Genomic DNA, 16687 nt, shown 5'->3' with positions numbered 1-16687 from the left:
CAACGTATTATAACATAAACATTTTCTTCTAACGTCATTCAGTGTTTTTTACCAAACAAACAAATTATTAACATTAGAAGTAAATGATAATTTATGACTCAATTAGATTGTAATAAGAAATTATATTGCACACACATACACAATATACAGAATAATCAATATTTCTTTTACCCAGCTTAAAGGACACAACAGAAAAAACACTTATGCGAAACCAACATTAGATATTTCGTTTCCAGATTAACCTATATTTTGAAACGTTGTACAAATACTACCTTAAGAATGTCTACAAAGAAGCAATAGTATATCGACTATCCAGATAATTCTACGTTCTTGCCAAAACAACTCGCCTCTTTGTTGACAATTTTAGCTGCACAGATGCCATTTAAAAACTGATCAAGCGCGTTAAAGTTACACGGTTGATTTCGAACAGAAACGAGGACCTAATATATTGATACTAAAATTATGAAACTTTCAGGAAAGGGGTTAAGTTCTCATGAATTCCTTGATACATAACATCCTTTCTTATCATTGATGAAAAGGAAAGACCGTGTTATCCTTAGATTTACTCTTCTGACTTCTACCAAGCCTCGTTCTTGGCAATCCCGAAAACGGGCTCCAATTCGTACGCTTAAAATTGCTACGCCTCCTCCAGTTGAAAAATCTCGGCTCGAAACGAGGTCGATTGATGTCTTCATCCGAACGTACATAGCGTTCCTGGTTATAATTCCTTTGTGTAATTTGTTCTCGCGACTCTTGCGTGGAATCGGAAGGATTCCCTGCTACGCATTCGTTGTTTATCGTTAAATTCGATCGCGAATCACGATCGAGAGAAAAATCATTTCGACGATCGTCGCGCAAATGCAAATGGGATAAATGAGGGAAATGAGAGAAACGAGGTAAATGTGGCAAATGTGGTAAGTGAGAGGGCATTAGGCGATGTTGACGCATTCCACGAACAATCGTTTCCTTCATTTGTCGTCTCTTGTGCCAAAGTCTCTCGACGATCCCGATAGAAACGGCCGATACGCCTCCAGCGATCAAGATAAAGAAAGCGGAATAAACATCGGCCAGCCTGGCACTGTGAAATGTGGTCGGCGATTTGCATCGAGGCATCTCTGGCAGCATTCGTTCTGTTATCCTGTTCAGAACGCCTCGTTCTCGTATTTTCAAAATGCTGGAAAACATATTTGATTGATTAATGTTTCCATTGACCGAGAAGCTCTATGTGAATTTCATTTATCAATTCTTTCGTTCTTTTCCTTCTTCTTTCTGAAAGCCGTTGGGCATGAGAATATTGACAATAAGTAAAATACAATTATGGGGCTTGATGGAAGAGTGGCATATAATTTGTAAGATATTTTAAAATCACCACTTCCATTTACTTGATCGTGACATGCTCTTGATCGAAGCAGACGAGATTTCTCAATTTAGGTTCTTTTAGCTTCACCGACGGTTTATCCAACTTAGATATTTCTTATTCGTACCACTTTTCCTCCGAGCCCTTCGATTTTAAGAAAGAATAGAAAGTAAATAAAATATAAGTCTAAGGTCGTATTACTATATAGAATACGATTCTCATTCTCCCTCTAAAATTCAAATACGATATTCTTTTAACATTTCACATACTTTAAATTAATAATTTTCTTATAAGGACAAGAATTAGCCATTGGTAGAGCCACCATTGTGAATGTTTGTGGAAGAGGTAATTCTTTTAGAGTACATCGTTCTTGAATCAGCGTGGACCTGAGGGCGCGTCGTGCGAGAGTTGCACTTACGAAGAAGCCATAATGGCCTTTCACGGCCTTTGTAAGACCAGAAGTAGTATCCAATTTAGATTCCCGATTGTTGTACGCTCTTATATACAACTGTCGAAGATTACTATCATTCACGTTCTGTGAAACAAAGAGGAGAATATTTCGATGGTGAAAAATTTGATATATTACATTTTTATTTGTTTTTTTTAATAAACTTACTCTAATGTATTCATCATCGGTGATGCTGTATCCCAATTTGAAATTGTGCGACAAAATATCGGTAATAGATTTGATACCACTAGCCTGCACCGATAAGATCGAAGTGATGAAACCAGCATAAGCATTGTACGTTACTAAGGCGAACATTAGACTGAATAATAATATTGTCTTTCCTGATGGATTTCGTGGTGTCCATGGAGTACCTGCAATTGGAATTCGTTAAATTCATGAAAAATTAATTAAAATGAATCGATTCTTAAGAATGAAACAATCATTGAAAAGACAAACGTTACGACATCTTACTTTATCCCTTCTTTGTCCCTACAAACTTGTAGCTTACGTGATTATATGAACATTCAAAAATATGTCACTGTAGAAGTCAGAGAACTATCTGTACGGATTAGCTTTTAACTAGTGTGTTCTGAATCAAATGACTTACGAGCATAACATTATTTGTGACAGTTTTTATTCTTTTCACTAGGCTAATGTGTTATTCGTTCACTGTCTTTGATAACCTTCTAAGATATCCTTTAATAATTAATTCTCTATTTATTCTTTTTAGCGAATTTATCCATGCAAAACAATTTGTAGGACAACAAACGAAATTCTCCATAATATATGTATTACAGTTATACAATAACTTACAGATACGCAAAAAGAAATTTGAATACTCGATTAACAAGTATGAATATTTATTGGGATCACCGCTCGTCACTATGTATGCGTGTAAACGTGTTAGTAAAAATTTTTAACTAAACATTGATAAAATACTCTTTTAAAAAATTCCTGATTGCCCTTTTGAAAAAATTCAAGGGATATAACCTTGCATGCACATTATGCTGATGCACCAAAGCGCAGCCTCCCCTATTCCAACGCGTTTAGCTTCTTCATTGTGTAAAATAGTTTTCGCTGCGTAAATGATCAACCCCATCGCTACTAGTATGGCGAAATAAGTAGATGCGACGCAACTCAGTAAACAGTTATTAAATGGTTGGCGAAATATGTCCCTCATGGTACCAGTTTCCAGTGGATGATAGTAAACGTTCCTCCTGCGTAAAAATATTCATCGTACAGAGCATAGGTCATTTGTCTGATCAACAATATATTTCATTATACAGCTTGCCCCATAGGTTTCCATATAAAATCTTGTTTACGTGTTCTATGGACAAAAACAAGATAAAACTGATAAATATCTTACTTAAAATTCACTAGAAAAATATGAAGCGTGAACGGAGATCTATTTTCTTTACATTCATTAGTTTCTGTGAATATTTGCTAAAGACGAAGAAACCAACGTTTTTATTAATTAGAGACGGGTAGTTCATCATAAGATAATGGACAAAATAAAAGTGACGAACAGATAATAACTTTTAACTTGAAGAAAACGAAACAAGCTAATGTTACGGATCAAACTACATGTGATGTTATACATTGCTAAACATAAATTTATCAGCCAATCACAGTGCACTAGTTTTTTGCATTATATAATCGCGCGATCCATTCTCATCTTTCTTGAAATTATGTACATAATATGAATAAATGGTACGATTTCGTTTATTTTTCATTTGAAGAAATATATTTAATAAATTACATTTTTACTCAAATTCGTGGTATCTAATAATGGACGACTAAAGGTGAAGTGTTTTTAAATTTTTCCGTTTGATACATCAACTAAAGCAACTTTAAAATTAACAAGTAGAATACACCAAGTTATTTATGTAGATACTCGCACATATTGTTGCATTTCGTTATCGTTCGAAGTGTTATCCCTCCTTTCTTCTTATAATATTGATATACTACATACCGTAGTATCAATTTATTTGACAAATCAAAAATTAATTCAGCAGACGTAACTTATATTGACACATAAATTATATTATAATAAAACCTTCCTTTTAATATTTCCTTCGAATTATATATTTTTGTTGCTGCTTTATAACAAAACTTTCAAGAACCTCTGTCCATATCAAGCTTTCGTATTTTTAATAGTAAAAGGCTACAGCAAAATTTATAAACCTAGGAGACACCCTGTACGTTCTCGAAACATCTGTTAGTCACTGTTATCGGATGATTTAGATATTATGAAATATTTTCTCACATATAACGAATTAGGGGATGACTGAACGACATTTCAGCTTGTCGTTCTTTATTGACAGTAATATATCCTAAACCGATATCCACATCACCGGTGACGACATCTCCGAGGAGGTTATTCCACACTTTATTATTCAAAGTACCTAACTTCTCGTGTGGCACCAGCTCTATGCTGAAAATATGATATTTTATTAATTATGTATTTCTTTTTAATCGCAAAATGATCAAAAGAATGTAACTAAACTCTATAAAAATATTTCAGGTTATGTCAAAAAATTACTCATTTGAATTTTTTACCCGGATTGAAAAAAATCAACAAAAAACTACGAAAGAGTTATTTTCCTGATACGATTTCATACATATTTATATAGCGACTTTTCAATATTCCACGTGTTTGCTTTTACGTCAGAATTATACTTATTTTGGCATTAGAATATGAATTGAATGAACATTAAAAACATTGTTAAACGTTTATGTATCTTTCATAAATTAATGACTTATCCTTCCCCAACTTTTATAATCCAGTCATTCACCCCAAACTTTTTATTGTGCCAAACGCCGGCTCAATCCAAGTGGTAACTATAACTTCGTAGTATGTTTCGTATATTTAATATTTATCTGTATATTTAAAAAATCGTGCGTGTAGCATAAAATTAGAGGGACAAATTCTAGAAATGTTATCTACATTGTTTCAATCTTTTTTTATATGTACAAGGAAAATGTTAACTATCTCGCTATCACATTACCACATACACGGGTACACATTACTTATTGATTAATATACAGGGTCATTGGTAACTGGTGGAACAAGCGGAAAGGGGGTGATTCTATGCGAAAAAAGAAGTCGAAAAAAAAGAATAAAAATTTTTCGTTTGAGGCTTTGTTTTCAAGAAAATCGACTTTGAATTTTCGCTCGGTACGCGTGAACTTTATCACGTCTCGTTATAACGGATCTCACTGTAGATCGTTGTCTCGATGGAAAAATTATAAAAAAAAAAAAATTTTTATTCTATATTTTCGACTTCTTTTTTTCGCGTAGAATCACCCCCTTTCCGCTTGTACCACCAGTTACCAACCACCCTGTATATCTATGTATTCTTCGTCTAATAGAATTTGAAACAAGTATTATGTCTTAAGATTGTATACAGGCAATGCTTGGCAGACCCATGAGGCGTCTACTGTAAAATAGATTGTTATATTGTTAAGTTTTCCATCTTTTTTTGTATATGGTTTGTTTTTACCGATAACTTAGACTCTTTCTTTCTTCGTTTCTACCTTCTACAATCGCCACAAGCTCACCCAGAATTTCGAGTCGCGTCTTAGAACATAACACAAGAAATATATAATTCCTCATTTGCTCGTTACAAGAATTATATTGTGGGTGGTCCACATTGATCGTGAGCAATGAACTCTCCCTACCGTATCCTATTCGCATGAAAAATAAAGAAAACAAATACAAAAGCAGCGTCTTACATACATTTTTCCTTGACTACATTTACTAAACTAATGGTTTTTCGACATAAATAGGTTAATAACTTTTTACAGGAGATACCAAGACGGATCGATTAACATATTAAAAAATATATATAAATATTAAGAAAATTAAGGCCGATATTTATATATTCTCTACGTTTCTATCTACGCGAAATCTATTGACATCAAGTTATATCACTTTCGAAAGCATATAATTTTTAATCGAAATATTTTCTGGTGAATGAAGATTGCTTGTATTGTATATCCATGATTTGCCAGTCAGCCTGCATATATAAACATAAAATATTTAATGTTAAGGAACAAATTCGATAAATTCTATCAACACTTATAAATTACATTGCTGTTCATAGTCCAATTAATAACTGCTTTGCACTGTACAGAAAAAGAGTAATCGATATGAAGAACTGCGGGAACGTAACGATAAATTACGAGAATAACTGATAGATCGTTAAAAATAATTAAAAATTGTCTAAAACTTAAAATAGAAAATTACAGCAAAAACGACCGATCAAGACGTGTGTCACTATTTTCGTCAAATATAAACCGTGCTGTTTTCGAAGAGACATAAAAGAACTATAGACGTCTGCTTTAAAATTGTGAATCACTTAACTCGAAATGTGACTAATCTCGTAAAGAAAGAAACTGCAAAACTCTGCTAAGTTAAAATATCAGAAATGTTCGTGGAAACCAATATTAAAAAAACGTTATATTAATTTATAGAAACACTGAGATTTGCCAAAAAAAATAAAAAAAATAAAAAAAACATTGAACGAGAAATTCGAAATTACAATGGAATAACAATTTTCATATGATCAGTGGGAAAATCGATAACCAGAGCAGGACGGAATAAAAAGGGCTGAAATCATGCACGCTCGTTAACAAAATAGCAATATCAAAACTTCATTGCCATTTTCATCTGTCATATCGTGATAACGGTCACACGAACGTTGAGAAACTGGACGTTGGATTTTGTACACTGTAACATACGACTTTATCGTCGTCATCGTACGACTATTTTCAATGCAGACGTCTTTACACTTTACGTATTGATGTATTTCTGCGGATCCAAGTGTGTAAAAAATGATTTCAATAATCAGGTGAATTACTTATTATTTAAATCATAATTAATTATCATTTTCAGAGAAAATTTATGAACGTTTAACTCGCATTTGTCTCTTCAATTGATATTATAATGTATCATGTGTTATGATGTAACTGATATATATTTGACATATACATATATACATAGAATTGCATAATTTGTTAGATTTATGGACGACACTATTTAACACGCAATTAGAAACTTTAAAAGGCCCTGTGCCGCGGTCAATGAATCTACTAGTAGTTTTCGATAAAGTCATGATCTATTTAAAGAATGTTATTCGTTAGGTTTAATTACGGAAAAATATATTTAGTTAACATTGATCCAGAGGTTGATTTATGCGAATGCAGAAATTAGAATTCAATTACAATTATATAAAGATATAAATAAAACTGTAATATAATATGATATATGTAAGACAGTTTCAAAAGGAAAAGCTCTATTAAAGAGGAAATGCAAAGTACGTAAGTAAATACAAAGTAACAAAGTGCATGATTCACTTAGAAAATTAGTCATTCAATATACGACTTTATATTCATCAGAGGAAAATATTAACGATTTATCTGGCTCATAAATAATTCACAGCGCACAAAACTGCGCAAATTAAACGAAAAGTCGCTTTATCAATATCAATTGAGTTCTATGATTTAATGATTCCCACCTCTTACAAACTATTGTACGTTACCACATTTGAATTACAGTACTATGTTGCATGATTAATACTAAAAAATTTTATATACACCAAAATACATTATATTGTATATAAATGATCATATTCGACCAATTAATTCGACCGATTAATTATGGTAAAAACAAATAGATAAATATAACAGTATTTTTATCTCGAGAAAAGTCAATATCAATTTTATCAAAAAAGTCTGTACATATATTTAATCGAAATCCATAATCTATAGTTTCCACAGTACTCTAAACTATCCCCTCGGCATTCAAAATTTATCTATTGTATAACCACGAATACATATCTTCCATTGGATTCCCAAATATTGTTCTTTATCGGATCCATCGCCATGCTGTAACTTATACCTAGCCTACAATTCATATACAAATTCAACGATCCAAAGAAAATTTGCACACTTGTAGCCATTGCGAATCGTTTCGTTAATTCATATATTATCTTATTCTAATACCTGGCGTTCACGCTGTTAGCAACGAATTTGGCGAAATCGAGAAAAGGTGCGATGTCATTCGTCTCCTCTTCGTTTACATCCATTTGTCCATCAATGGTTCCATTGAGAACGCCAAAGATGATCGGTTGCCCTTTGAACTCGTTTCTCAATTTCACGCTAATTGGATTATTCAATGACCACGAGTCCAAATACCAAGAACCAAGGAAATTTGTCACTAGACTGGTGTTGTCCGAATATCGGATTTTATACACGTGGACGAAGTGGTAGAGCACTGTTTTATTCTCGAGTACCGCGTAATTTAAATTAAGGGACGCGTTCTCGTCGAACCTTTTGACCGGTGGCTCCCCGAACTTGAAGCTTGTCCCATAGTGTTGCAGAGATACGCACGTTCTAAAAGACACGATAGAAACATGGAGAAAATAATAGCAAAGATTGGTTAATTGTAATTATATATAAATGAATGACGAGCAACAAAAACGAATATAACTTGAATTCTAAAAGTTTGTATCCTTGTTCTCGATGGTAAGTAATTATTCATTACGTTGATAAATTGCAGCGATAAAATTACCATTGAAAATAGAGAAATTTGGTTTTGAATTAAACAGAATTATGAACATGGACTTTAAAATTTTGATAAGCATCGGGTGACAGTTTAGAATTAAAACTGACTGAAGGGAGATGATATGTGAATTGTAACAAGTCCATATTTATGGTATATTTGCGAAATATCAAGGGTCAAACCATAATTACCACGTGCATTACGAAAAATAGTACTTTCGTTTATCTTGCGAGGACTAGCACTCTGATAGCACGTTATGCTTTCTTGCAATAAAATATAGCATATTTCGAAAGTTTTCTGCGAAAAATAGAACGGTTTGCCTTTAATCGCGAAAAACATAGATTATCTAGGATTCTACTGCAAAAACGAAAGTATAAAAGCTTCTTTATTTTTTATATTATATATATTTCATTATATAAATAAATGTGCCTCATGATACAAGTGCATCATGAGTAAAAAAGCATAAATTGGTATAAACTAATTTATTCAACTAACAATATCATTATGAAGTTGAATATATTTTCCATTTAGACACCATTGCCAACAAATCTTTTTTTAGATAATTGAATTATGATAATTTATCAGACGTGTATCAGTAATTTATTAGATGATAATTCAATTTTAGTATCGCATCCACTTTGCCGTGTATTTTAATTTGCTCTCACAATTAATACGAGTATACATGGGATCATCAAAATTTTCAAAACTGAATAAACCAGTAATAAACGATAATGAAGACAACTGGTAGCCACAGAAGATGAACGTGAGTTGTTTGGAAACTACAATGCAATATCCTACTGTTCACAAAATAAATGAAACGTGCTACTTTCCGCTGAAGCGTTTGAGACAAACTACTACTCGTGACGAAATGCGAATCATGTTTGTTATCGTCATATGCTCGAGACGTGTTTATTATCGGCAGGAACATGGAACGGCGTTTCTTCTCGTGATAGATTGACTTACGTTACTCTTCGTAAGACAAGTAAGACGTAATACTTTTCGTAACGCACGTCGATTTAGCGTAACCATAATTTAACAACATCCACGATAATCTTCGCATTTGTGTTCTCTCGAATTCCATCCAAGGCTAAGGACAGTGATAAAGAGAAATTTACCAGCGAACTTTGAGTTTTGCATAAACGGCACAATAAATCTTAAATGATTCGTTTCGAGCATTAAATTCTCGATAAGAGCTCCACAATGTTCGAAAATCTTTCAATACTTAACGATGTATAGGTATAATCTATACGGTGGACTAGTCGTTTTTGATTATTCATATTTTTAGATTTATCTTAACAAGTCTGCTCCACTTTTTTCCGATTTTTTTCTCCGTCGTTTAAATTATCTCAGAACCATGAGAACGTGACATGAACGTGACATTTACCACGTTCCTTATTCAGACGATCGATAATCAATGAACATGCTAGATGCATTGTTCGACGAATATAATCTACCTGTTCCAGTACGTTCGAGACATTTTCTGAATCACTTCGTACGTTGACGAAGGCGTTGCAACGATCACGTCACTATCGATACCGATATTCAAGTGTCGAAGTACGGTATCGATCGTCGCATCCGTGTTTCTCATGGTTATCATCAGCCAAGACACGTAATAATTAAACTGAAATTTCTGCGACGCCTGGAATTAAATTTTCATTAAGAATAGTTAATTACCGAGCTTGAAGCAAGACGGGCGACTTATGAAAGAGAAACAACAACTTGGAGTAATAATAATTACGAAATTAAACCAATGATATTTTTCACACTTTATCATGTGAGTTTACTCCAACTGCAACTAATTACAAATGATATTGCCATACGATACCTTATCTCTTGTCTGATAATAAATGTAGCAATTATTGTGAAAGATACAGGATAATTTTACACGAAACGGTAATTAGTTATTCAAGAAACCATAACATAACCGATGCGTTATGCGTCAGATATGTAGATTAATCAACTAACATAATTAGTTATAGTATGTCGAGCGAGTAATAGGGAAAGATCGTGGTACCGAATAAAGGAATGAATAAAGTCGAAGACAAGTAGATATTACTAAGCTATTGATATGTCTTGCTTCCTTTCAAACACTTTTTGTGTGCAGTTCATAAATTTTTAATTATAAAATAGCTAAATACATTTTTCTATCTATTTAACTAATTGATCGTTTATAGCTGCATGGACCACTACAATGAATTATTCACTATTCGTCCGCAGAATCGATTAAGTATTATGACTTTGCTATAAATATTTCTTGTCGTTTAAACACTTTATTACTGTATGCATGCGAAATATTTTTATGAATATGAATGAAATTTATCGAAATTCTGACCCTAACAACGTATTTGAAGATCATTGAAATCGGTGAAATGTGCTCCTTTCGATATACAAAACATTTCTAACAATAAAAATGCGTTGTTATAGCAGAGAACTAATCGCATTTCGGTGAATGTTGAATAGTTAAATAGTTATTTAAGAAAAGAAACATGTTCCAACATCATCATATGAGTCTATGCAGTCTGTCACTGTGTAGATACTGTACAGAGGCATCTCCGATAAAGACAAATGAGAGTTTATCTATTTTTCTTGACGAAAATTGAAAGACAATTTCCTTCACAGAAATATGAAGCTGGCCCTTAAAGTACGCGACGTCCCGTAGCGAATGTATTAAAAAGTAAATTTCATATAACGTGTTACGACGCAGTCTCTCCTCACCACATGAAGAATATTATCAGGGGAAGTGAGATTAAGCCCATCCAGTAGAACGATCGATCCGATTCGATGCTTCTGGATCACAAGGACGTCAGGTATGTTCGGGTTGGCAGCCGATTGAATCGACACGGCGATTCCCTCGTCGGAGAGACACGCGATCAAAGGTCTTGTGTAAGTAAAGACGCAATCTAAAGTAAAAGGAAAATGAAAAGAAAACGTGTAAAGTAGGAAATACTACGTCGAAGCGAGGAAATAGGGAAATTGAATAATATTACGAAGGTCAGGCTGTTGCGACCTCCGTTTAATCGCCAGGAACGTTATATTATAAATTCTTGAAAACATTTGGAAACGAGAAGAGTCGCTTTACGTGATTAATACAGATCTGTAAGATCTAATTAATCTAAGTAATACATTGTGAGAGAAACATACGATAAGTGTCTTTTTATTTGAGGCCGGAAAAAAGTACATAAAGATTTGATCGTACTCACCAAAAGAAGTTAAATCCTGGAATAGTACTACTTGGTCCCAATCTTTCCATTTAGCAAATTCCAAGATCAATTGCAATATCAACGGCGAGGGTAAGATGCAAGTGCTCGTGACCATGTAAAATGTCGCCGCCATGAAAAATTCTACTTTCATTTTTGTATAAATTTCGAAGGGAAATAGAACTATGGATAAGTTTTGAAGAATTTTCTTTATTTCTATCGAGCTATGGATGTCGTACGAGACTCTTTAATTGTGAATAATTGTAAGAATCGACGGTGCTGTTTCCATTGACGTTGATTATTCTACTGAAGAAACTCGTGGAAATAATTCAACAACATTTCCATCTTGAAATATGGAGATACGTAATTACAACTATTTGTCTAATAAGAAAATTCAATTTAACGGACGAATCTTTTTATTAGGGATGTATACTCGTTTGATAGAAAAATTTTTAAAACATTTCACACAAAATACCTTTCAGAAGAGTTAAAATCACTAGAAACGACCTTGGTCTTTGCAATCAAACGTCAGCAAGTAGCACTTTTACACGTTAAACGAGACTTTGAATTATCATCGATAAATAAATTAATATCCTAATAATATCTTCATTCATTTATTCACTTCATTCGATGCATTAATTTGCTTTAGAAAGATATTACGTAAGATAAAAAAGCGGCTACTTGCATTAAATTCATCGATACCTGTACGAAACACGAAACGCCCCAGACAGCGATCGAATGTAGACTGAGAATCATCTCAACGAAGTCCTTTCGTCCTTACCTTCAACGCATGCGGTAAAAATTACCTTCCATATAGAGATCGAGAAAATGTTCTGTTTTTTACATCATTTCGAGCGTATTAATTAAATGGATGGTGTCCCGTATCGTTGTTAGACATCGCCCCCCCGGGGAAACGAAAGACGGTCGAAGATTACAATCGAAGTGAAAATTATGTTGGAAACGTAACGCTCCACTTTCTTCGATATAACACGAATTTTAAAGAATTCTAGACAATTTTGAAGTTTGCTCGAAGAAAGGATGCCCTCAGACAGTCACTTTTGAATACGAGGCACTATGTTTGAAGGAAGAATTTCCCATAATTTAACGAACCATGCACTTTTCTCTAAGAGTCACATCGAATATAAAGTTGTAAATGGCTTCCATTCTGATTTTCACCTCTGTAATCGTCTTCAACCCTATCAGGATCGAATTTTCCTTGAGCCGTGAAAAGATCTTCGTTTTTTCCTTGTATTGTTCTAAAAAGAAAACAGTCTGTTAAAATATTATTTTTAACCATCTTGTCAAGCTATATAACTTCATTTCGATAAGGTTTGTGTTAGGTTTTCTGATTAAATTTGACGGATTTCTAAACAAAGTTTGTTGAGAACGAAAGTATGTATAGCTGTTTATAAAGATTACAAAATGATTTCCTGAGGAAGAAGATGGTAATAAAGGAATCGGGTTACCGTGTTTGAAAAAATCAGTGCGGCAGGTGTATTATTGACGTTTGTACTCAAAACCCGTGAACGAAGACAATGATGCGTCGATAATAGTATTTACCCCACGACGACAGCAAATCGATAGAATTGACGGTATCGATTCGACCGATGAAAAGAATCGGCGTGTCCCATAAACGTTTATTTATAAAGCTTGTTCGTGAAGTGCATCAATAAGAAACATTGAAAGTTCATTTGCGACATTTTAAAAAACTTTCCTAAACAAGCTAGTTCATAATATTCCTCCGATCGATATTCTATTAAACGTAGTTATTAAATCGCAGATATTTATACCTTTAAGGGGAAATATAGAAAAATATTTAAAATAAAATATTTGTTATTATATTTAAAGGGCGAAGCAAATTTTTATATTAAGACTTCATTTTCTTTTTCATCGTGTTGACATACATATGTAGTAATTATCTCCGATGAAATTATATTACACAATTTCACAATCAGTCTGAATGATTTTCCTTATCTTCAGAAAACTTTAGCTTCAGTTTGCGATTTGACGAGACAACAATTTATATTATAAATCTTTCCAAGTATATTCACTTTCTATCGTTTAATTAACTTCTCTTCATTCTAGATTGCTAATGATTGGTCGTTTTTATGATGCTCGTGTTTATTCAAACTGGAAGCTATTAGGCATATATCACACTTTACGATTAGGGTAATTCGCATTTCCTGTATCTTATTACTTATGCGTCTTTAATGTGATGCGAAATTGTTTTCAATAACGATTACGTGAATTGCAAATTTACTGAACCAACCGTCCAGGTGACGCAATATAATTTGTGATGGAACAAGAATAAAAATCTTTTATGAAAAAGTTTCATAACATTCAGTCTTCATATATATTTTAACTAAAAGGTTAATCATAAAAATTTATCGAACATATTATGTTGCTGTATGTTTTACGTTAATGTCGTGAAATTATTTTCAAAATTAAAGATTTCCTTTTTACATATTTGTAAAGAATATGATTTAAATATATGAATATGAAGATTAACGAAATCATATCCGTTTGAAGTTGTGAACATTTTTTAATTTTGTGCATTTGATGCTTCTATGACATTGTAAACATAATAACTGGTACAAACAAAAGGAAATCATAATTATAATAAACAAATGATACATTGTCAACAACCAAAGGTTAAATATGAATGAAATAAAAATGAGAAACACTTTCCTCTAACAAGATATTGCTTTCATTGTATCGCTTTATAATTAATAAGACAAATTTTTCCTACTTATTCCATTAAATCTTTCCAACACATCTCCTACCACTTACATATTGCTACTGTACTGTACAGATTGCGATACACAGTGCGGCTGAATAACATGTACAAGCAAGCATGAGACGATTCCTTACGAAAAAATGAAAAGATATAAAATAAAATTTTTTGCTCGAGGCTTAATTCTCGAGAGAATTGACTTTGGAAATTCGTTCGATATATGTGATTTATTTAGTTACTGACTAGGCAAAAGTCGGCATTTGAAAGGAGGTTTATTCTACGTATGGAAATATGTGAAAAATACGTGAAAAATGTACAATAAAATTCTTTCGTGTAAGGCTTCATTTTCAGGGAAATACGGACATGACAAATATTCAAATTTAGTTTTCTTGGAAACAAAGCGACTTATGAAAATCTTGTATGCTTCCTTTTTCGACTTAGTTTCATATGTAGAATAATATCTTACCAGTATTTATTTCTATTTAGTCTGAAATCAACCATGTTCAAGTGTACTTGATAAATTTTCTCAAATTTCTCGAATTTCTCAAAAACTAAACTTCGGACGAAAAGATTTTATCCTATACTTTCTTCTTGTTCTTTTATAACATGTATATGTACATCTCTCGTATATTTTAGTATATAGTAATACAGTTAAGTGAAACAAATCCGGAGTTCAAGACAAAATACGTACCAACAAAAAGTACTATACAGGTTCTCTGTAAAAAAAATACCAATTCGAATTTAAATATCTATATCTAAAACTAAATATAGTATACAAGATTAGAATTAAAGATGAGATATATAGCTGTACTATAAATTCTGTTTTTATTTCATTCCGCGGTGAAATGAATCAATATATAATTATTATTAATTTTGTTATTGACTATGTTTTTAGTATTACTGCAAAACCTATACGTCTTTATCTACATGCTTTTAATAATTACAAAAATGATAGATTTATTCTTTCGCTGTTGTACAAACACATTATACTATTACATAAAATTCGCCATCGTTATTATGTAATTTTTCTAAACTATTTCCAATAGCTCTTCCTATATTTCCCCTTCCCAGCTATTCAACCCTTCGATGGTTCAAGTTCAACATAAAAGACGACTCGTGACAAAACTTATTACAATCACTTGCTTAAAATGATTCAACTCTATTGATAATATATTTCTATTCGTGTTACGTTAAAGCATGCAATATTCCACGAAGATATCCGAATAAGGATTTATGGCTCCGGTTCATGAAATGTTATGTGATTCGCGTGATCATGCATTGAACTTTGAATTTCAAATTAGATTCACTATGTAAATCTAAGAAAAATTAAGTAAGAAACAACTGTTTACTGTGATTTTGTTTCCTGATTTAAGTATAAAAGATGAATTTATAAATATATTATAAATAACAAATCTTTTAAGACATTTTTCTCTGTTCATATGCAGTTCCAATTATTCATAGTTTGTATAAGGGATTTAGTTACATCCTAAATTTATTCTGAATCATTATAAAACAATTGAAACTATTGTATATTATTAAGTATATTTCTTAAAAACTGTCGATAATTTTGTATTTTTTTAGAATATGCGCAAGATACTTATTTACAGGTAAACAAAACATATTCAGTTAATTCATAAGTACATATTCTGTTATACGTCATAAAAAGGGCAAGTTAACCGACTGAAGGTAACAATTCTTGAATTATTGCAAATGTTTGTAAATACTAGATTCATCTTTTTACGAGTAAATATTCAGAATGCTAAGCAACAGAGACCGAAAGATTTAAAACAGTAGTATAAATATTAAAGCTATATTGAAGATGATTAATATTAAAAATGTAAATAAATTACCACTACATAATGCTAATGATAATCGCTATTAAGTAAGCTTATTATTACAGCGAGTAACATGACCTTAATAATAGTGTTAAAGAAATGTTTTTATACTCTAACTTCTTACAATATAAAGGAGATTATACAGGAAATCAAACAGCTAGAAGGTTACTATAATTGAGTACCTAATGTTATCGAAATGCATTTAACATATTATTCCATTTATCTGTTCCCAAATTTTTAAATGAGAAATAGTAGCAATGGTACAAAATAAGAAGATATCTTTTCTAGAGGAATTTTTCTAACAATACAAAGGACTTACGTATATTTTAATTTTCTTTATTTACGTGTTCAGTATCATCAGCGTATCTATAAAAAAAATCTATAAAAGAATCTAAAGAAGGAAATGGGACGTTTTGGACAAAGCCTTTAAATCTCATAACTTAACCGAAACCAAAAGGCAAAAAAGGTTTGTACAAAAATGTGTTTTATTTTCATTAATACAGAAATTCTTCTGTACATATATTGAATACTGTGTAAAGAATTATGTATAT

General features: G+C 32.2%; 1 protein-coding gene across 2 annotated transcripts; it reads right to left on the bottom strand.

Annotated features, from left to right (window-relative positions):
• Position 1: 1 nt before the first annotated feature.
• LOC138181545 (uncharacterized) lies at positions 2-12288 on the bottom strand. Of its 2 annotated transcripts, XM_069116404.1 has the most exons (10): positions 12043-12288; positions 11571-11948; positions 11086-11270; positions 9825-10009; positions 7812-8201; positions 4072-4239; positions 2796-3022; positions 1974-2176; positions 1627-1892; positions 2-1174 (listed from the first exon to the last, which is right to left on the bottom strand). In XM_069116404.1, exons 2-10 carry the CDS (start codon positions 11719-11721, stop codon positions 526-528), a joined length of 2424 nt encoding a protein of 807 aa, XP_068972505.1. In that variant the 5' UTR covers positions 11722-11948; positions 12043-12288; the 3' UTR covers positions 2-525. The 2 variants fall into 2 exon arrangements, with proteins under 2 accessions (XP_068972505.1, XP_068972506.1); XM_069116405.1 differs by lacking the exon at positions 12043-12288 and having other exon boundaries at positions 11571-11964.
• Between the last annotated feature and the right edge of the window lie 4399 nt (positions 12289-16687).

Source organism: Bombus flavifrons, chromosome 7 (genome assembly GCF_040668555.2).
Source record: "Bombus flavifrons isolate JBK064 chromosome 7, iyBomFlav1_principal, whole genome shotgun sequence".
Classification (NCBI taxonomy): Eukaryota; Metazoa; Arthropoda; class Insecta; order Hymenoptera; family Apidae; genus Bombus; species Bombus flavifrons.
Note: the sequence above shows the minus strand (reverse complement) of the source record. Positions and strands in the feature narration are given on the sequence as shown.

Coding starts and splice junctions, on each gene's coding strand:
- LOC138181545 (XM_069116404.1), bottom strand. CDS start 11,721: ATGAAAGTAGAATTTTTCATGGCGGCGACATTTTACATGGTCACGAGC. Junction 11,271..11,570: donor CCAGGATTTAACTTCTTTTG/GTGAGTACGATC, acceptor CTTTTACTTTAG/ATTGCGTCTTTACTTACACA. Junction 1,175..1,626: donor AAGAAAATTATTAATTTAAA/GTATGTGAAATG, acceptor TATGTTTTCCAG/CATTTTGAAAATACGAGAAC.